Source organism: Ambystoma mexicanum, chromosome 1p, assembly GCF_040938575.1.
Source record: "Ambystoma mexicanum isolate Mex_15411 chromosome 1p, UKY_AmexF1_1, whole genome shotgun sequence".
Lineage (NCBI taxonomy): Eukaryota > Metazoa > Chordata > Amphibia > Caudata > Ambystomatidae > Ambystoma > Ambystoma mexicanum.
The window spans coordinates 1,178,410,395-1,178,433,147 of NC_090921.1; the positions used below are offsets into that span (position 1 = coordinate 1,178,410,395).

The 22,753-nt window shown below is 45.5% G+C and overlaps 1 protein-coding gene across 1 annotated transcript in view; it reads left to right on the plus strand.

The window, feature by feature from the left end:
* Positions 1–614: 614 nt before the first annotated feature.
* Positions 615–22,753, plus strand: part of LOC138451173 (uncharacterized) — a 190,044-nt gene continuing 167,905 nt past the window's right edge. The window contains exon 1 of the mRNA XM_069604890.1: positions 615–671. Coding sequence (XP_069460991.1) covers positions 620–671 — 52 coding nt within the window. The 5' untranslated portion in view covers positions 615–619. The remainder of the gene's footprint in view (positions 672–22,753) is intronic.

Here is a 22,753-nt window from a genome sequence, read left to right on the forward strand (position 1 = left end):
CAGGCGGATTCCTCAGCAATGTATTCCTTTCACACCTGCATGAATATGTCATGCAGGTATAAAAGCAGGTGCTCTTTGAAGTCAGAGGTGGAATGGGTGGTGGAAATGTTAATTCCGCCTTGCCCTTCTTCTCTGACTTCAAATGGATGCAAAATGCCCTAGAGCGTAAAGGTAAGGAGTAAATGGCCAACGCCTTGCTTTTATGCCTTACCTTTGCACTCCGGAGCTAGTCAGGCGACCCTCCAAGATATTAAGCACTGTTAATAATATAGTACTATTCTGGGTTAATAAAATGACAGAAAGTTGGAACGCCAGCTTTTTCCTCTATGTTCCAGCTGTCTGCAACCTTGAATACTGGCATTTGCTTATCCATGTGGTGTTTTTGGTTATCGGACACCACTGGTTCCCCAATCGGTGCCAGGTTACAGAACTTATTCTGTAGATTGTTGCTAGTGAGCATAGAGCTTGATGGTGGTAAACTCGGAAAATCAAATCTGAAGATGGCAGAGAAATGCTCTGTAAAGTGTTAAGAACTGAACTTGAACTGCTCAGTCTGATGCATGGCCTGAGTTGCGTAGCTTATACTGACCAGCTTGTTTTCTCATCTGCAGTTTCAAGGATGGGGACGCCGGCGAGAGTCCGGTTGTTGGCCATGATAGCCCTGCTGATTGGTGAGTTTTGTATTTATTTGTATCATTAATGAGAGGGCACTGATGACTCAAAGCAACCTCTTCTGCATGAGGACATAACGTGCCCTAGTGCTTCAAATAGAAGACCAAGACCACAGTGTGCATCAGAGGGGAACTGAGACTCGTACTCGGGGAGCCCACATGCTGAACCATGTGTCCTAACATCAACATCCTCTACTGCCTTGGATACCGGCTTCCCATGTGGCATCATCACTGTGCTAGTTCTGTTGTATGTGCGGTCTGAGCTTCTACAGCCGCGCCTAGGTTGTTTTGTTTTGTTTGATATTTATGATGTGCGCCAGACCCGAAGGTATCAGGGCGCAGGCAATAAGAAGTCATACAGCTTAGTTCACAGGCTACATTGGTTACAAAGCAATGACAAAAACATATATCTAGTAATTATTAGTGTATAGTACATGCAATAGGCAGTGGTGGGACGAAATAGACAGTCAATATTCAGAAGAAATGTACAGGCATTTACACATGAAGTCGAGTTCTACAAGTTGATTTGTCGGCATTTTCTAAGAGCCATATAATAAAATGTTGTCTGAATTTAGTGAAGGTTTGGTCCATTCTGAGTGTGGTGGGTAGTGAGTTCCATAGGTTGCAGGAACGAGTGTATTGTGCTCTGTCAAGATATTCTTATATATACATTTGTGCAACACAGTGGTCGCAAAGACTGCTCTACATACATTTCATATGATGTGCATTAAATGACTGCCCACATAAACGGACAAGTAAAACCCTACAAGGCTAAGATTATTTGGCGGTCTCAATTCCCTAAAATACCATTCACCTAGATACAATTTAATATATTGAATGGACTTTCTTCACAGCCCCATAGAGTTTTGGAGAATTAGAATCCTTCAAAAGCAATCCAAACTGCTTCATGCATTCCATATCCCTTCAGAGAAAACATCTTCAACTGTATAGTTTTATCTCTTGACCATTTCTCTTCTGGGCAGGTTTCTAATTCTTGACTCCTGTGGGTTTTTTTTGCTACCTTTTTGCCACCATCCATCCCCTCTTCCACAGTTGCAAACATGTTTACATTCCGAGGCAGCCATTTTGCACTAAGTGGAGAGCAAAGTGAATGTGTAAGCGCAAGACTCCACACTTTCACTCCTTCATTGTGCGTTTCATCTCGTTTTCCGGCTTCTCCAGGGTTTAGGCCGGGAGCAAAGTGGAGTTTCAGCTCTTCCTTCCTCCCTTCCGAAGAGCGCCCAGTTTTACGCCTGCATGAGATTATCATACAGGTGTCGAACCAAAGGATTCCTTTGGAACACGCCTAGAATTTACACCCGGCAAATAGCAGGCAGACTCCTTTGGAATCCGTTATAAAATGCCGCCAGAAACAGGAATGAAGGCAGCGTTTTAATTATGACGGTGCAGAAACTAGAAATGATGAGTAAAGGTTGTTTTGCGTTGATTTACTCTTCACGATTACACTCCACTTTCTGAGCGATGAACAGTGCATGCAGGGAGACCCCAGTGAATGTCCGCACTAACGTTGGCGGCCACCTGAATGCGATTTATCTTTGATTTGAAATGTCCCCCTCCAGCCTCTTTTGATAGGACTTGAATGTTAGGTCATACTCCATTTTGATTGTCCCTCTCTGGACGCTCTAAACCTACTTTTATCCATGTAGGGATGTGGAGTTCAGGTTTGGACACAACACTACATACGCGGCTTCACCCTCAGTGCGCACAGTGGTTGCATACCCTCTCTTTTGCGTCATGCTACTCTTGTGACAACACCTTAAAAGTCTAACTGCGCAGCGTCAGACTGTGTCACAGTGCTCACCCACTTAGAGGGTATACAATTGGACAACCCCAAGATTAATCTCTTATTCAGTTATTGGTAAATGAGTATTATAATTATTTCCATGATTAAACAAAGATAACATTAGTGCAAGGAGGTCTATATATTTCCAAAGTGGGAGGAGACCAGATGGAACGTCCAGGTGTGTTGGGGAAATTGCATATCACATGTACATCATATATCATTTATTGGGCGCACAAAACCCACAGAGGCATAAAGGCATCATCGCCTTGATGCCTCGGGGTTTTGAGCGCTTAATACCTGCAAAAATAAAAATAAATAAATAAATAGTCAATGGTCCTTAACCACACAGACGAACCAAATCACAGTTATTCCCATCGCAAAGGAGGTCTCTCTCCTGTTTCGTATCATTGACTAGACATAAGGGTTTGTGTGACGAGATTGTGCCCCTATAGAGTAAATCCGCTTCTCCAAGTACTCCAACCACCGCAGTTCTCCTCTCAGTGGGGAACACACAGAAACACTTTAGCACATGGTAAAAAGCATTGGGGCCAGGGCCGGACCATGCAGCAACTAGTGGGTCACACTGATTTTCAGTGTAAAGTGTACATTCATAGCAGTCATATATGCAGACTTATCAAGGTCCCCTCTCTGCTATGCTGAGAAGGTAGGAGCCTTGTGGATGGCTCCAAAAATCCCACCCACATGATGCAAGAAGCTCTGATGCCATCTGGGATTTGAGTTTCTGCTAGTTAAAAAAAAAAACAATTCTAAACACACACTAGCGTTAAATCATCCTGCAGCCTATGTACACAATGCTCCATCTTGCATTAGATAAAAGGTCTGGCAGACGTGGCTTGTACAAGATGCCAGTCTTTTGGTTAAAATAGAATAACAATTTAAATGTCCTCGACTTTCAATATTGTTTCCACATAATATTGAGAATGTAGACTACACACAGTGAAATAAACCTGTGTGGGAGTTCATGAATGGGACATTGGCTAGAGGCTTGATGCACATTAGGTGATCCCTCACAATGATTTTCCCTGTGGTTCATAAAATAAAGAAGGCTCACTGGTGGCAGTGCGGGCTGGCCCAAAAGGCTCAACTCCACCACAGGTGCCGGAGATGGCACCTACCATAAATGAAAAAAAAGAATGCAGGTAAGGGTAAGAGAATGCAAAGTCCAAACAAAGGCCTCGTTAAAAATGGAAACAGTTATTAAATTAGAGGAATAGTAAATAGAATCAAACATTGGTTTAGGCCATTTTGATACACATCAGGGGTATCACAAATAGTATGTTAAGATTTCACAGCTATTTTTCTAAAAATCAAAATCAAAATGTGAGATAAATCATCAAAATGGTCTGATAAGTGTAGTATGTGTGAAAGAGGCCCTCAGAACCTCCGGTCCTGCTGCATCTCCACCTCCTACGTGGAACGGCTCAAGAGGAGTCAGTAGGTCACCCGCTGTTTCCTAACACGGATGTCCTTCAGGACTTTTTTCAGCTGTTGTGCCAGGAACTTCTCCCCATGATAAACCAACGGCTCCTCGAATCTAAACATAATGAGGACTACATGTGCATCTCCTGTAGAATTCCTCACAGGAAAGCCCGGCTTGCATGGCCCTGGATTCCACAGGCTATTGGCGCTACGTGGAGCGTGTCACAATTCTTAAGTGTCTCATCCATTCCTCCTGTAGCCAGCCAGGCACAGCACTCTCAGCCACAGCACTACACTCCTAGGGGCCATATGTGGGTCTAACACAGAAATCCTGCCTGGTCGATCCAGGTGGCTACTTATCTTCCAGGACTGACACAGCTGCCAGAAAGGCATGTATTCCCCAGGGCTCCACGGCACGGCAAAGGGAGTGCTGTCCCCACTTGTCCTGGGGTGCAATTAGGGAGTTGCCTTGGCCAACCCTTGCAGACACGTTTTAGTCCAGGTGTGATTTTGTAACAAATTAGAACAATTCTTCTTGTTTTCTTGTCAATGCTACTCACTTTATGACACCCAAGCTCTTGGAATATATATACACAGCAATTGGGGGCGATGCTTGGTAGGCCTTCAAGCCCCTCAAGTCATCTAATCTATCTATTGTTTCCATAAGTCCCAGACAGCACAGCTATCCCTCAGGGGGTAGCAATCTTACAGGCTCAGACAGCATGCATTTCCATTAGGTCACCCAGAATGTTATGGCTCCAATCTGGGCCGCAGTTAAATATAGAGCACAAAGAAATAACCACTCAACAAAGAGGTCACTGTTGGCACCAAGAGAATGATGCATCACAGCAGGAATGTGGGCAGCCACACATCAGCCTGTTGCTCTGGGCACACACTGCTCACATCTGACAATGTCTGCTCCAGAGTTTCACAACTTTTCACTTTTAATAAATCAACTCACTTTTCCGCCCAAAATCAGCTCACCAGTTAATGAAAATAATGTGTTCTTGCCACAGAATTCCAACCATTTATTTGAGTAAATATACTCTTTCTCAAAATTAGTTCCTTTAGTTCGTTAAATGTCAGCTTTTCATTTTTAGTTAATACATCCATTGTATCCTCAAATGTTACCTTCAAAATTGCATTGCCAGTTGTTACTGTTCCGCATGCAGAGAAACCTCTTCACATCGCCATGTACAGCCTGATAGGCCAGGAGCAGAGTCACATGCCTGCGTACAGCCTCAGATGCACGCTCAAACAAATGCCTGGAATGAGCGAGCCCGTCTCCACTCAAAGACCCATGTAATCAGAGCCCTTCTCTCTTGGATCCCTTTTCGCAAACCCCTATCTTGCAGCCCTTTGCACAACTCTGGCGTTCACTAACATTTTCCCAACAGAACCCACTCTTTCTGGGCCCCCTCAAAGAATATCAAATCTGGAACCCTTCTTCATCTGAGGCCTCCCATCCAGTGCTTCATTTGCACAAAAAAAAGAGCCAGGGCCCAAATATTTCCTAACATGCCTGTGACACATTGGGGCAGGCTGCTCTTCACCATTGTTGCCATCGCCCACAGAAGCTCCCCCACAGAATCATCATATTTGGAGTTAAAGTTGCAAGTCACACTGACACATTGTTGATGCACTGATTATGGCAGATTTGCAATTTACAAATGAAAATCAGCTAAATATATTGCATGCTAGTTATGTCTTGAAATGAGACACATGATTACATGCTTCTTTTAACACACTGGGCCTCATTACAGGTCGGGCAGTCGGGAAATAACAGTGGCGGTAAACCCGCCACCACTGTTAATTCCGGACCGCCCGATCCCGACTCCTGCAGGCGGGAGGTGATGTTCCCGCCAGGTCTGACCTGGCGGATTTAACACCGCCCGCCTGCAGGCTGACGTGGAAACACCGGCACCATCACGAGATGGTGCCGGTGTTTCCACTTCCCCATTCCCATTGAGTCCATGGGGATTTACCGAATTCCGCCTCCGGAATTCCCGGGACACCAGGGTCGTAATGCCCTGGTATTTCCGGGAGAGACAGAGGCGGAATGGTAATACGAGTCCGGCGGTTACCAAGGTGGTTTTGCCGCCTCGGTTACCGCCGGACTCGTAATGAGGCCCAGTATCATGGGTAACATCTTGCACTGATTTGTTGGGTGGAAAAGGGGACGTATTGACTGCCTAGCCACAGAAAACAGTAAACACGCTTTCCTCCTGTGGTTAATTGATGAACTAATGCAGTAAAAACTGAAAATGAACTCTTCTGTCAAACACTGCAGCAAGATCATCTTGTGTAGTTTGGCACTCAGGACAGGCACTCCTCCTCGGTACTGGCCTTTTACCTGGTATTGCCCTGAAGTTGCTACTGCGGCTCTCCTGCTGTTGTCAACCCCTCCTGCTGTGACACTGCTGCCGATTATTACAGTAGTGGAGCTGCATTAATGTTATGCAGTCTGAGTGGAGCGGTGCCCAGACATGCGCAGCATGTCACTATCCACCTCATTGGTATTTATGAATATGAATGACTAGCACTGCCGCTCCAGTGCGGGTCATCATGTTCATGAGTTACCAGCTCAGGATGCAGAGACATGTGATCAGGGCACACTGTTTTTGCTTATTTTGTGACTGCTACTGATTGGCAGTTAATGTAATACAGTTGTTAAAACAGCACATCATTGTTAAACTGTGTCTGGGAAAATAAGGGCTCGGGCAGAAAAATAAGTGCCAGGGCGGAGACCTGGGAAGCACTCCCACAAATTAAACAACACATGCTTCTATCCCCCAGAGAACCTCTATTGCTCGTTTTCTGTCAAAACCCTTTCATTTTAGCTCTGCTACAGCAAGAGGCCTGAAATTCCCCTGCCTGAGCTCCTGCCCCTAAATCCCGCTCTTATATCGGCTGTGTTCTCCAGCACTTACCCAGAACCTCTTTGCCCTAAGTCCTCTTCACATGGTCTTGGTGTGCCTCAGCCAAGAAACACTCAGTGAGATCCTCCATCCCAACCCCACTCACTCTCACTCTCAAAGTCACTATTACTCCTAGACTTTCTCTCCCAGAGGAATTCTCCTACATAGGGTTTTTCCTCCGTTCTGTGATCTGTTTCCCAAAAGTCATCCTCCCACCCTTGAGAGCTTTTTGTTTTGACTGGCCCTCACCACCACGCTTTCTCTGCATGAAAAGACCTTCTCTCAGAGCCCTTTCCTATGACCCCCTCTAAGAGTCACTCTTTCCCGGGGCCCTTCTCACCCAAACCCCAATCTGAACATTTCCATGTAAGACCCTTCTCGCTATGACCCCTTCACTCACTCACAGAGCCCCTTCTCTCTAATTTATAGAGCCCTGTTCTCCATTTTACCTCTCAGAGCCCGTCTATCAGTGATCCCCCGCTTTCTCTCCAGAAAGACTCCCTCAGCTGCTCCCTTTGATCATTTTGCACTTTATCCCGCCTAGTTCCCACCTCTCAGCACATGCCTCCCAATCCACGAGGGCCAATCTCACTCTCTTGCCCCCTCTCCACCCATGTGCACCTCTCTGCCTTTTTCTCAGAACACCTGACTGCGCCAGAGACCCTTTTCCATAGCATATTTCCCACTTACGGTTGAACCCTGTCTGTGCCGTAAGCCCTTTTCCCCATAGACCGCACTCTAGCTTATCTGTCTCTGATAAGCATTTTATCAGAGACCCTGACCCACTATTAGCCTATACCAGCTAGAGCCAATCTTCACCTCTCGTTGAACTCCTTTCTACCAATCCTCCACCCAATCACTTTGATCACAACCTCATCTGCTCCTGGCTGACGCCCATCATCGCTCCCCAAACTTCCCTCGAAGTCGACGCTTCCCTAGCTCCTCCCACAGTACCCTGAGACCTTCTTCCACATCACCTACTTGTGCTCTCTCTCTCTCCCTCTCTGTTTCTTTTTCGCTCGCCCATCTCTCTACCAACCACCCCATCTCTTTCATTGAAAGAGCTCTTGACTAGCTGCCAGGTGGTGCTGGCCCATCAGCATCTGACCAGCTTGTTGAACTGATTTCAGAGCTGCCTCCCATTTTACACAACCTGACAGCCTAATCATGTGGACTGCTTACTCGGCATGTGTCCAGGGCAGCATGCTATGCTGCTGCATGTACTTGTGTGCTAATACGATCATGTGCGGGAGGCAACATCCTTGCTGGTCAAGATAGCACAAACAAATAACATGATTTAAGTATTGAAGGTTTCATTAATGTAGCAGGTCAAACTCACAAAAAGACACTAGCCCCGCTTGTCGACTTCAATTAGATAACCCACCCGTATGACCATACTAATACATAGAACACACATATACCCCAGCCCTCTTCCTCTGCTAAAGTACCGTCCATCCAGCGGGACTGGTGACTTTTTGAACTGGAGGGGCATGGATGTATGTGCCTAATATACAGGAACAACCAAGCACAATGAGGGAGCACACACAAATCAAGTGGGATTCCCCTCTACCTCGATTTTCTTTTCAAATTATGCTTTTCATAATCACTTTCTCTGAAAAAGTGGTTAAAGTCACACAGTTTGCAATCAATGTTTAATGGTAGCATATGGACATACCCTGTAGATGCAAGTTACCAACAGTGCACAGGACCATTTTCCAATGCATTTGTATTATGCCTTTGCACACAACATATGCTAGTATATAAAACATGTTCATGATGGCTGTGCCCATACATGTCCATGCATGCTACACCAATATATGTCAGTGTTAACCACACAAGGACTCCCAGCTAGGAAAGAATTCCATGCCACAGAAAGAAAGCCTATTCAGACGGTCTATACGAAGATAGGCTAGTGCACCAAGTAATAACACTTATCATGTTTGCTTTGCTCATTGATGAACAGTAATTGTAACATGATATGTCTTAATATTACCTGGCTAGACTGGCCTACGTTGAATGTAGGCCAGTGGCAACACTTACCATTTTTGCTTTACCCTTGATGCATGGTACTGTGTGCATCAAGGGTAAAGCACAAAATAATCTTGTGCCCAAATCAGCCACTCAATACACACAAACGCTTTCACTTGCACATTCACACACTATTCACACCAACAAACATACATTAATTCAATCCATAAATGCATACATCCATACAAATTAAATTTAAAAAAAATTCTTGCCTGCATGCATCCACACACATGCCTGCACAGCCACGGGGAGGATCGGAGGGCCATACCCTCTTCTCTGGGAAGCAGACACTCTGATTAACAGGAGCAGGCCAGCGTGTTTTCACATTGCAGGTCTCTACAATGTCAACATGCTGACTGATAGGAGAAAACTCCTCTCCTATCAGGCAGCATGTCTGTGCTATTGGCGTTATAATGAGAGCTGGTGGGCCAGTTTTTCGATGCTGCGCCAGCTCCTATTTTTTGCTGCTACGTTTGTTGCAGAACCCAAAGGCCTCTGCAACAAGGAAACAAAAAAAAAGCACAGTGGGGGGAGGGAGGGCACCCTTACTGAGAGGCAGGCAGCATAGTAAACCCTGCAAATAAAGTGCATTGGAGACTGTGCTGCCTGTCACTCAGGCGAGGTGGCATTATACCACCAAGTGTGGCAAGACGCCACTGCGTCCATGTCCATCATCATCCTTACTCTTGGAATACCCTCAACAATATACTTTTTCAAGCAAATGCATCTCACACCGCCAAACCCATACCTGCTAGTTCCATGCCCAACTGTTGTCAGTGCTAGCCTGACTGTATCTCGGCCACACATAACTGTTCATCCAAAGCAATTGCAAAACTGCCCAAACCATCTCTAGCGTTGAATACCTAAATTAACCTGCAAAATCGGCAACCCATTCAGGAGAAATCCCTGCCTGACCCTTAACACTAGCAGCAAATAACATATCAGTAAGACTCCCACCTTCTAAATGCTCCAAATTGTCAGGCGGAACTCTGCTCATCTGCAAACATTAATTAGAGGTTAGGCTGGAAAGCCTTAGGGCAAAATTGTACCTGCATCTAGAACTTTCCCTACTTAACTAATACCCCTAAGCTTCTCGCCCACCCCAATGCTAATGCCTCAACCCTAACATTTGAACAAACCACCCAGGCAGGGAAGAGGCGCAGCTGCCTACCTCTCCTCTGGATCATTCTGGGCAAGACAGCACTAACCACAGGTCTCGTTTAAGAGGTAAGGCTAGCTGCAATGTGACAAATCAGATGGCACAAAGTAACGTTGCCTCATTTGAATAAAGCATCCCTTTGAATGTACAGCTCATAGCCCTGCACACCCGTCCCTCCACTTGAATGACTGACTGCCTTCATCCTCTGAGCTCCCTCCATCCCCACAGCAATATATCTTGGGCTCGCCTGACTGGACCATGCATTGGGATGTTCACAGAGGCACTTTGATTGTAGCGGGTTTACACTTGGTGCTGTGGTGACACCTGGCGGTCATGGGTGGTGTAAGTCTAAATTAAAAGCAAGGCGGCTCATGTATCCTCATACTATCCACAGGCTGAGCTGCAAAGATTTCAAATGTAGAATTACATGTAGAATTACATGGACCGAACATGTTTGCAGGAGCCGTTTTTTAATTCAGTGGTATCACAGTACAGGGGGGATAGAACGCCCGAAAAAAAAACACCAAGAACAATAACCTCCAAATAAAGTTGACATCAGAAAAGGTTTCCATTAAAAATGTCCAGTTTTATTAAGACATGCAGTCATTAAAAAAAGGAGAGAAACATGATACAACGTCTTTGGTAGTGCACCCACTACTTGTTCAAGTACATATATATTATTCTAAAGAAACTTTCATCTACAAACCGGGCAGAACCCTGATATCCTGCAACGACATCCGCCTAGAACCAAAACAATACACAAAGAAAAAAACTGGTGGATATCCATTCTCCTGCTCAGCCGTGAAGCTATGGAACTCCCTTCCCAGGAAAATACGAATGATGCAAGACCATACAAAATACTGAAAACTTGTTAAAACCTGGCTATTCAGCTTCCAACACAACGAAACCGATTGAACGGTGCCCACACACCTTGTAAACAGCCATGTACTGAAAAAGGAAAAGTATCCCGAAAACAATAGAGGAATGAGGGATAGGACTGGGAAGAGAGAGCTTAAACAGAGACGCTCCCTAAAGAGGGACTAGTAAGAACCAGGGGAAGCTCGTAGGCCCAATACGATTAGGCCAGGGAAGGAGCCTCAAGGGAGACCAGGGGTGGAAAAATCAAGGAAGGAAGACTCTCTCAGCCTAGGTGTACCTCCCCTACCCCCCGTAGGACCAACACGTGAACAGGAGTAATGCACCAGACCCTCCCCAATAGATAATAGACAACACCCTTAGGGTATCGAGGAAGATGGCTAACCGTTCCCTGCGGAATCCCCTTAGGCCAGTGAACACATCACCTAGCAAGAAATAGGGCTTTTGCTAAGAAATCAGACAGTTTAACCAATTCCAGAGAAGCTTAGGAATTATGACCGTTGAGGTGACAATTAAGGTAAAACCCAGAAAGGGCCACTAGGAGGGAGACAAAGATCACGACTCCCACAGGTGATGCACATGGGTAAGAAAAGTGACGCACTTAGACAGATCACAGGGTTAGGATATATGATTCACTTAGATGGATGACACACTCAGATTGATTCCTGTAGTGGGAGGTGAGAAGCACTTGGATGGGTTTCAGGGGTGGTACTTGTGGCGCAGTTGGGTGAATTTCAGGGGTGGCAGAAGTTATGCACTTGGCTTGAATTTCAACCCTACAAATCATGCATCCTCCATCCTTGCATTACAGAACTGCGTGAGCGCCATGGAAACCACACAAGTGGTATCAGTGGGTGGTATAAAAAAGTTACATTATTCTCAACACGGCTCTAAGCCACAGGTGGGGATATGCAAACTTCTTACTCCGTGGAGCAATATCTGTTATCTACAAAAAGAAGTTACCAAAAAGTGCCAACCACACATGGGTATCCTGTCTAATAGTCAGAAATTACTATGATCCTCAAAAAAATACAATTTTTATTAGTTGAACCAAAGTTCATTAAAAAACATCATTAAAAATGATCATATCGCATCACATAAAATAATCTGGTCTGAAACCCACACAAGTGAAGACAGCTTAAATCAAGTTTAAGATTCAATTCAGTGTCTAGAATCTGATAAATCAAAATGTGCAATAATCAGAATGACATCATGAGTCAAGGAAACTTAATGTGACTAAACCAGATGGGTTTGACTAGACACTGAATTGAATCTTAAACTTGATTTAAGCTGTCTTCACTTGTGTGGGTTTCAGACCAGATTATTTTATGTGATGCGATATGATCATTTTTAATGATGTTTTTTAATGAACTTTGGTTCAAATAATACAAATTGTATTTTTTTGAGGATCATAGTAATTTCTGACTATTAGACAGGATACCCATGTGTGGTTGGCACTTTTTGGTAACTTCTTTTTGTAGATAACTGGTATAAAAAAGTTAACATTAACATATATATATATATTGCATACATTTATGTAATGGCCATACCTGAAGGTAACACACTTTTGATACAGTAGAGAGGTAAACAGATCATGAGTTCCACGTGGTGGAGGAGGAAGTCATGTAATTATAGCTGTAATTGCCATGAAGTTACCATGCAGTTGCATTGGGGTGAGGCTAAGCCTGGTGGGTTGCAATATATTTGTCAAACAGCCAGGTCCTCACAAGTTTTCTGAAGGCAGTGAGGGATGGTTAATTGCGGATATATGGAGGGAGGGTGTTCCAAAGTAAGGGAGCTGTGACGCAGAAACTGGAGTCACCTGCTTGTTTGCTTCTGTATCTCAGAATTAGCAGTGTGAGGTTGGAGGAGAAACGCAGGGGTGTACGTTAGTTCTGGTAGTGATGCAGGGTGAGGGCGCCTCATTGTAGATGCAGCGATGAGCGATGGTCAGGATCTTGAATTTGCGCTCTGATGGGAAACCAGTGGGCAGCGTGTCTGGTTGAGACGTGGACGGAGAATTTGAGGCCCCTGGCTGCTTTGAAAGACTTGTTTTCAAGTAGTTGGAGTTTGGTAAGGTTTTTTGAGGTGGTTCCGGAGAAGAGAGCATTGTAGTAGTCCATTTTGCTGCCCATGATGGCTCTGATCAAGTAAGGCAGTTGGCTGGGAAGAGGAATTGTTTGCTTAGGGTGATGAACTTTGAGGTGTAGGCAGTGGATCAGGCTAGGGCGTTGACATGTTTGGTCAGGTTCAGTTTGGCATCTAAGTTGACATTGAGGGTTTTAACATGCTTGGAAATTGGGATGTTGGATCCATCGATGTTAAAGGAGGCAACACTGGGTCAAGGATCTTGAGTCCTAAGGGGGAGCTTACAATGAATAGATCAGTCTTTTTGTTGTTAAGGTACAGATTGTGGTTGGCCATCCAGTTCTGGATAATGCTGTATGTTTGGTTTATGAAGGATGTATCTTGGAAGTAGTTGCCCGAGATAGGTAGCAGGATCTGGATGTGGTCTGTAAAGTTGGCGTAGGTGATGCTGAGTGTGTCCAGGTGGTTGAATAGGGGTTTGGTGTAAGTGTTATAGAGAGTGGTTGTAGTGCAGAAGTCTTGTGGGATGCTGAGGGGCACTTGGATGGATTTGGCGGGTACATCACCTGAAAAGACTTGCGGAGTGTGGTCTTGAGGAAGGATTTGACCCAGGTGATGGCATAGTGGTAGAAGTTAAAGGAAAGGTGTTTTCAGAGGATGTTAATGTGGACCAGGTTGAAGTTGGGAGACATGTCAAGGAAGAGAAGGATGGCAAGGTTACTGGAGTCTCTGATAGTATTTGGTTGGATTTTTAGATCCAGTAGTGCTGTTTCTGTGCTATGTTCTGGGGTGGAACTCGGATTGTCAAGTTCCTAGTAGGTGGCGTTGCTCGAGGTGAGCTTGGACCTGGGCGTAGGCTACCCAGTCTAGAATGTTGAGCAGGAAGGGAACTGTGGTGATGCGGTAATAGATGGTGGGAGGTGTTTGGTCAAGCGAGGGTTTTTTGAGGAGGGGTGACCCAAGCTGTTTTGAGGCAGGTCAGGATGGAGTTGATGAACTCAGTGGTTGAGGGGATGAGAGTGGATTCACAAATCTTGACAATATGAGCAGGGTATGAGTCTTCTTTGCAGTTGGATGGTTTTAGTGCTTGGATGGTCTTGGTAACTTCTGGAATAATGACAGGGAGAAGTGGAAGGGTTGGGTGCTAGGCACTGGGCATTGGGGAGGGGGTGTTGGCTTGAGCGATGGTAATTTTATGGCAGCTAGTTGTTTATTTTTTAGCAGCAATCTTGTCTGTTAGTTTGTGTATTTTGGAGGCAAGCACGGTTTGGGTAGTGGAGAACCATGCTTTGTCCATGGGGAATTGTGAAGAGGTGGGAACTGGATTTTTGACTTATTTGAGAATGGCGAAGAGTTCTCTGGGGTTGGAGGAAGCTTCTGGGATTCTCGTATTGTAGATGCTTGCTTTGGTTTCGAGGATCATGTTTCTGTAGGATGTAGATAGTGTGGTGAAGGTTTGGTGGTTAGAGAGGGTGGGGTGTTTTATTCAATTGTGTTCTGAGTTGTGTTTTGCGGCTCGTTTGTGCCTGTGCAGAGTAATCAGCTCATCTTTGAACCAAGGATTGGTGTGATTGCCGCGTCTCGGAATCTTAGATTTGAGCGGAGCATGAACATCCAAGGTGAGTTGTAATACCTGCTTGACGTGGGAGGCTAGGGAGTGGGGGTTGATGTTGGTGATGGCATAGGTGGCTAGCCGTTGAGAGGGTGTAGGGGCTAACAGAGCCTCAGTGAGTTTGCAAGTGTTGCAAGCGAGGATGGGGTTAGTTGGGTGATGAGTGTGGGTGGGGGGAGTGGAGATAATGAACATAATCAAAGAGTGGGCAGACAAGGGTGTGGGGCTGATGTCCGCGATAGTCGGAGTGGTGTTGAGTGTGAGTATCCAGTCTAGAGTACGCCCCTTAATGTGGGTGGGGGCCATGACTTGGTGGGAGAGATTCATTTTGAAAAGCGTACTAGAGGTCGCAGTGAATTTAGTGTTGGTAGGGTCTGTGAGACCAAGCTTAGAATCCCAAAGTATGATGAATTTGGTGTTGAGCTTGATAAGGGGTGTGAGTAGTTTTGGGAGGTACACGTGTGGGAGCTCTGTGAGTTGGGTTGCATATAGCGAAGTAGGGTATTTATAGTGGTGTGGGGGTTGACTGTGAGCTTGATGAGTAGGAATTTGTAGCCCACTAAGAGGGTGGTGGTGATTTCTCTGATGGGCAGGGAGGCTTTGCCAATGATAGCGAGTGCCTTCGCGTGGTTTGTCGAAGTGACCGGCTGTGAAGATAGTATAGATGGGGTGGATGGCAAAGGACAGATGGGGGCCTACAGCATCATACAGCCAGGATTCAATGATCGCAATGAAGTCAAGTTGGTGTTAGATGATAGCATCATTGATGTTGGTAGCCTGGGTGCATTGCACGTTGGTCAGTGAGCTCAAGAGGGTTGTAATGCGGTTGCTTTTGTTTATCAGGGGATGTTGAGGTGGTTGTATGTTGACAGACTGTAGAGTGAGGGGGGAATAGGGAGGGGAGGTGCGAGAGCCAAGTCTGGTGTGTCTGGTGTTGCCAGTGATGGGTTTGTGGTGAAAGTCATAAGTGGTCAGAGCCGGTGGATCTTGGGTTTGGATGCATAGGTTGGCAAATCTTTGCATTCCCGTGCAAGGTCGAGTGAGGGAGAATGTCTGCTGGGGGTATGGTATATGGTGGTAGGGGATCATGGATTTGCTGGATCCGGTGGTGAAAATTTGAACAAACAATCACTGTGGATTGGAGATGCCAATGCGGTCTCCCCTAATTCCTTGGTTTAGTATACAGGTATGTACACTCTCTGACCAGAAGATAAACAAATTCCCTGTATTGTGTATATCAGTATAAAGTCATCCAACAAAGGCTGTCATTCACCTACTGGCCCACTTCTCCCCACAATCCAGAAAACATCCAAGTTTTGCATCAGTGTATCATTCTCAGTCCTGTACTGCATGCACTGCTTCATAAATGCATTGAAATGCTATGGCAATGAGCATGATAAAGATCAACCCATTGGCATGGCCCGGTGTAGCTAAGAAGTGTCCCGAAACAATGCCAGCTTCGACAAATCATCCAGATGAACCAGCAGCAACCAAAAGGCTGGCTCCACAATACAATTCTCAACTTCAGCAACCTGCTCACAGCGGCGCACTATGGTCCCATTTTGATCGTTACTTGCATAAGCCACCATACAGTCCTCCTGTACTATCCATTAATTCACTGACTGCTCCTCGGGTGAAGGTAAGTAATGTTGCACACAAAGCTCACCAGTTTCTTCTTCAGGACCACCTCCAGCAAGGACACTACCATGTATTCCAGCAGACATGTTGTGAATAACCCAACTACGCGTCCTCCTCACACTTCTTCTCCAACCTCGCCTTTACAACCCCTGGCCTTTTTTTTTCATAACAACATTGTATTGGATTTTACAGATGAGCATTACATTGAGCATGACGGCAATAACAAATGAGCAATCGCTAGGTATGTTAAGGTGATAATGTCTCTCGTGAGATCGGTGGGAGGGGGACAAAGATGGTGGTATGAGCATTATTGTCCACGGCCCACTCTGTCCGCAGGCCTTTTTAAACCTTTGACCCATTACAATAGTTGCCCCCTTGTATCCCAAACGTAACCTCTCACAGGATGCAAACCCCACCCTTTCAACAGAGTATTGCATCTCTCTGAACAGCGCCATCACCTTAATTGGCACAGGAGGCCCTTCCCCAATTTTTCTTTGAGCAACCCAGTCTTTCTCACTGAAGCATATCATCGGGCCACCCTAGGCACTGAACACCTTGGTGACTTGGTGCCCTTTACACACGTGTTACATTAATGTGTGAACTTCCTTTATGGGTTGCTGCACATCTATTTGCCACATCTCGCTCAGAATCCGATTTGCTGTTCGATTTGTCCCTAACCTACCTGCTTAGTGGTGATACCCCTGAAACGGCGGGTAAGGCAGCCGAATGATGGTTGTAGGTACCGATGATGCATGTCCAGTGGGGGCATCTACTCCAGTCACAGATCTACAGCCAACTCATCCTAGACCACCATCTTTTCCTCCCACCTCCTAGCCCAAAATTCCTCATCATGCCTCACACACCCCAGACACCCGCCCTTCACCTGTGACTTACTGAAAAGTACCACTGATGTCAGGAAAGCTTTCACAATATTTTTATTTTCTTATGTATTGTGATTTAGTTAAAGCAATGACCTTTCACAACATTTAGGCAAGCCGTATCAATTTCTAATGCATTAACCAACATATTAACTATGGTCATTCTCAAATCTAAAACCAATTACAATAAACGTATTTCATTAGTAAATTGATTCAACAATTCATCAAAATGAAAGGTGGGGGTACACGCCTCAATATAATTCGAATTATTATAGGATGCATGAATATTTCCTCATAGTTGCCCTATCACTATGATATCTCTCCACATTATCCTAGCAAGTGCTATAGATTAATTAGACTACAGTCCTTTAACACTTTCAATGCTCCTATTATAATTGGTGTGGACGCGCCCAGTAAAATCCTAGCTCAGAGAGCTTCTGCATCAAACATTCTAAAATCTTTCAATGCCCTTTCAAAAAATAATTGTAGTTTTCCCCCTAGTTCTGGACAACAGCATAAATATGTTTCAATAATTTGACTAACGCAGGACTTTTGCAAAATCAACAGGTAGCATCAGGGCATTCTGCTAAGTTCCTTATTTGTGAGATTTCCCATCTGAAGATTAAATTCATCCTCAGGCGAAGGAACTGGCATCTCCAATTCATGTTTGGGAACCTTTTTGAATACGTGGTGTAACAACCCCACTGCCTATGTTCCTGAACTTGGTGTTAATATAGTTGAAACTTCCCCACCACCTCTTGCGTGGAGGTCCGGTCCCAAGCCTAAAGCTTCATTTTCACTTCAACAGGGTTCAATAACAACATTCCCTGTGTACTCTCTAAGGTCCCCAGCATTTCATCGCATTTTGCATCCCACTGCATCATTAGTATGTTACTTTATGTCGTTCAGTCTTCCAGTAGATCATAATACAAAGAACTCTTATGGGGGCTTGAAATTTACCAAGGAGTGTCAATGCACTCCAAGTGAGTTTTGCTTTCAATGAGATCCCAACTCATATCTAATTGTAGCCGCCGGCACATAATTTGGTAAACAAAGAACACTTCCCCACAGACCAACCTCTATTCCCTCCACGTTTGACCAATCTATCCAGAATATCATTTCCAAGCCATGGCTGATTTTCGGTATGACTTTTGCAGTATAGAATTTCCACATTTAACTAGTATTTTATGCATTTTGGGCATCATTATTTCAGCTCTGGAATGCAGATTTGCTCTTAATGCTGCTTTATTCAGAAATCAAAAAATTTGAAAGTCCAGATGAAACAGTCTAACACTTTTAGAATTGTTGACTGAAGGTTCCACACAAATTTAATAGCAAACTTATCTGAAGAACTAATGATCAAATCATTAACAGCCGCATAATCTTTGATTCCCCAATCAGTTGCTGAAGGACGATTTGGAGGTGATCCATAACTAAGGCATCCTCAGCCTAGGCAGCTACATGATGGGAGACATTTTTAGGTGATGTGAGTCCACAGGTCTCAAGACTGTCACCAATGTCAATGTAATTTAAAGATGTTAAATGGGCATGTGGCCAGGATGCAGCCCTGATGCAGGCCCCTTGGTGTATTGATAAGCTTAAATAGAGACCCTTTCTGGTCTAACCTTACGTTTATTAAGGTGTGTAAATGCAAACATCCCAGGATATAAAGTAGTCTTGGAGGGAGGCCCCAATTTGCAAGCTTAAACCACAACCTCTCTCTGTTAATTAAATCAAAAACTGACCTGAAATCCACAAAGCATAAGAATATGCCAGGTGAGTCCACCATACTCACTTTGAATTGGAGAAGGTGTAAAATCATTCCATTCAAAGTAGTTCCTACCGATTTCCTAAAACCTGATTGGAATGTATTCAGGTGTCCTGTTTCAATAGCCCATTTCTCCAGCTCATGCAGAATAAGGGAACCAACAATTTTACTATCTACATCCAACAAGGCCATTGGTCTGTAGTCTCTTGGATCTTCCCGACTGCCCTTAAAAAATCGGAACCACATAAGAGTATTTCCAGGACTTATGGGTTTCTCTGGTTGCAATGGTGTTGATAAATAAATTGTACAGGACAGCTGCCCATACCTCAGGTGCGTTTTTTAGTACTACGTACTACGTTCATAATGCCATTCGTGGTACACTCTTTCATAAAGGCCTTAAGTACATCATCACGATCAAACTTGAGTGACCAAATAGGACCTCTTTAGTTCTAAGATTTTTCTTTACTATCTATACAGTCAGCATATACATTCCGAAAATGTTCTACCCACATTGCTTTGGGCACTGGGTTGATCTGCAAATGTACAATATAGACTTATATTCCTTAAAAATTCAGGTGACCAGGTCTAAATCATCACAGGTGCCTTAGCCAGTTCATTTTCCGCATCCATGTACCACCCTTTACAGAAAACATGCCTGCACAACAACTTGAAGATCTCATCAAATTCTGCCTTCCATACCCTTTCTCCCTTGCCCAACATTAGGTAAGCCCCCAGAGATTTAGTAATTCCTATGTAAGGGAAAAACGTAACTTAGATATGCCAGGTCATGAACTCCCAGTTAACTGGGGCCTCCATTCCAACCGACCACTTACACCTCACAGATATTACAACCGCACTACCACTCAGACTTACATAATCTACCAATACAGCTCACTTGAACGTGAGCGTGTGCTCTGACACAGGCAAATTATGTACCAACTCCAAACCACATCACAACTGCAGCATTATGGTGTTACAGGCCCCACTATTTCGGAATGGTACAGATACATTTTTTCTGCCAATTCATTATGCTATATTAAATGTTATGTTAATGCCCATTTGTCAATGGTATATATGCACTAAGCGCCTACCATTCTGCACTCTTACTGAATACCGCATATTGTCCAACAAATGAGCACGCCTTTTCACCCTTATTTTCCCCCATACCCCTAATCAACAACTTGCTCCAACCCCACTGACACACACCCCTACAATAATTTGATGCTCCTGGTACCACTACATGTAACCCAGTCCCTTCTCTGACACCACCAGGCAGGATTTCACTCTGGCACACACACACATATACAAATCAAATCGGAAATAGCGAAAGGGAAGGTGGAGGAGGGTTGTTAGGTTTTTCGCTCTTTTCAACAACCTCCCCTTCGAAAACCTCGATTGGAAGGTGTTGGAGTTCACCACTCGAATTCTGGCCCACTGTCAGGGCTGTCATCCTACCAACCCTTACACACACGCATAATTGGCCTCTACAGCAGAGGAATTGAGTGTTTTCACGAGAAGTCTGTGCGAGTTGAAAGGTCATCTGATGGATTATATAATCCCACGAAACATAACATTTTCTTCAATCCACTTTTCACCACAGTCTCCTCATGTTCACCTTTGCCTCTCCTTCCCCAACCACATCCACATTTACAACAGCCCCTCGCTGCATCATTTCCCTCCTTCTTACGCCAGTGAAACCCAATGGTTCCATTCTCATTCCCTTATCTCCGTTGCCCATGTCACCGTACACCAATGCTGGCCCTGTCTCAAACCCTTACCTCCCCTGGCCCAACCTCACTCTAAACTGAACCCTTTATCCATAATTCCATTGCTCCATCCAAACTGTCAATCCCCTTAGTCCTCACCTTTCGTCAGCCTGCAAATGCTCTCGGCTGATCACCTCTGTCTTGACGTCCGCTGCTCCCGCGCTCTCTCAACTGTCCCTTTAGATTGACTGGTTCGGTCCCTTTGATATGGACCCTCCACATTCAACTGTAGGTTCTTGGGTCCAAATGCCTGCAGTGCTGGCTGATCAAATTAAATGGTGTCTGTAAAACATCCTGGCGTGCATTCCCCTGACTTCTCCGCTGCTCCTGCTCTGGCTCACCATGGATGTCAGCCAGACTGGCTGAGGGCCACATGTGAGCAGCGTAGGTGATCTCAGGGCAGGTGGTCAGTGAATGACAGCACCAGGTTCCCCAATTTGAGGGAGCTCTCTGTAGTTTCAGAAGTGCTGACCATCTAGAGGGGAGGTCCAAACTCGTGCCAACCAGGTGACAATATCATACATCAAAAGAGAAGTTGGGATACAGTCTCAGTTGCTACAGGAGGGTGCATGCTGGCTCATGGATTGGTGGGACATAACATTGTATCCTTGTTAGCAACCTACCTTCTGGGCTTCCTGAACATCAGAGGGGATGCTCTCAGCTGCCAGTTCCACTGCTCAGTGAAGTCCTTCCTAGCAGTCCACACTTTCCAGTTGGTCTGCACCCGCCTGGGTTTCCCCTGAGTTTACCTTTTTGCCTCCTGCACTGACACTTTGCTCCCGCTGTTCTTCTCCCTGACATGGAACCTAATGGCTCTGTGTGCAGATGCCATGTCAGCATGTTGGTTGAGGGCCCACCTCTATGCTTTTCCTCCCTTCCCCTTTCTCCAAAAGCTTCTGCTCGTCAGAAAAAGATAATAATTGGATCATTCTTATTGTGCCCTACTCCTGGAGGAAGGGGTGGTTTCCCCTCCTCCTACAACTGACTGTGGCCAGTCGCCCCCTCCGTCTCAGACCCAAACTCTGCAGAGGCCCTCCCTCCCCTTCCAATGTTCAAGCGGCTCCATCTGACGTCTGGACCTCGAATGGTTAGGGCTGGAAAAAGGATGTTTGTTCCCTGAGCTACCACAACCTGCCCGAAGATCCAACCGGTCCTCCACACAGGCTGCCTAATTGGAAAACCTTCTTTAGCTGGTGCCTCCGGTCCCACATTGATTCCCTGGTCTGTCACCTTGGCCGGGTACATGTGTTGCTTTGGATGGATTCCAGGTTGGGATTGGACATGGACATCTCCTTCTTGAGAGCCCAGTTTGCAGCCATCCGGATGCTGCGCAGGTCTTGTGCCCCATTATCTGATGTTGAGGACCTGGCAGCTTGCCGGTTGAGAGGGTATAAGATCTCCCAGCCTGGGTTAGGTTCCCCTTTCCCATCCGGACCTCCCATTAGTACTTAAGGCACTCTCTTGCTGCTCCCTTCCAATCTCTAAAAAATATCCTGATTGCCATTTTGTCCTACATGCCTCTTTTTGGTCACAGTCTCCTCAGCAAGGCACCCAGGTAAATTGAGGGCACTCATCTGCACCCCCCCTTCATTAGGTTTGTTCCTGAGGGTCTGATTTAGCAGCCCTCTCTACTTTTCCCGCCGGAAGGTCCTACCTGATTTCCACCTCCATGAGGACCTTATCCTTCCAACCTTGGGCCGTGCCTCACCTGATAGTCCGTGCTCCCCATCTGCTAGATGTTGGTAGGGTGGTCACGGTGTACCTGGACAAAACGTCTGAGTGCAGGTGTCTTGCGGCTAAGGTCATGCGGGTAAGAAGCGCTCCACTGCTTCCTGGGGTAGGTGGATCAGGTGCTCTATTGGTCTGGCCTATCGGGGTTGAGGACTCCACCTCTACCAGGTTGTTAGGTCCTTTCACGAGAGCTATGGATACTTCCTGGGCCGCTGTTAAGGGGATACCGATCGATGACGTCTGCAGGGGAGCCACTTGGTGACTGCCTGACACTTTCAATTTGCAGTGAAAGTTATATTTCGGCTCTCCCATCCTTCCTTTGTGTCTTCTGTCCTGTCTTGCGTAAATCATTAAGCTGCACCTTGAATAAATTGGC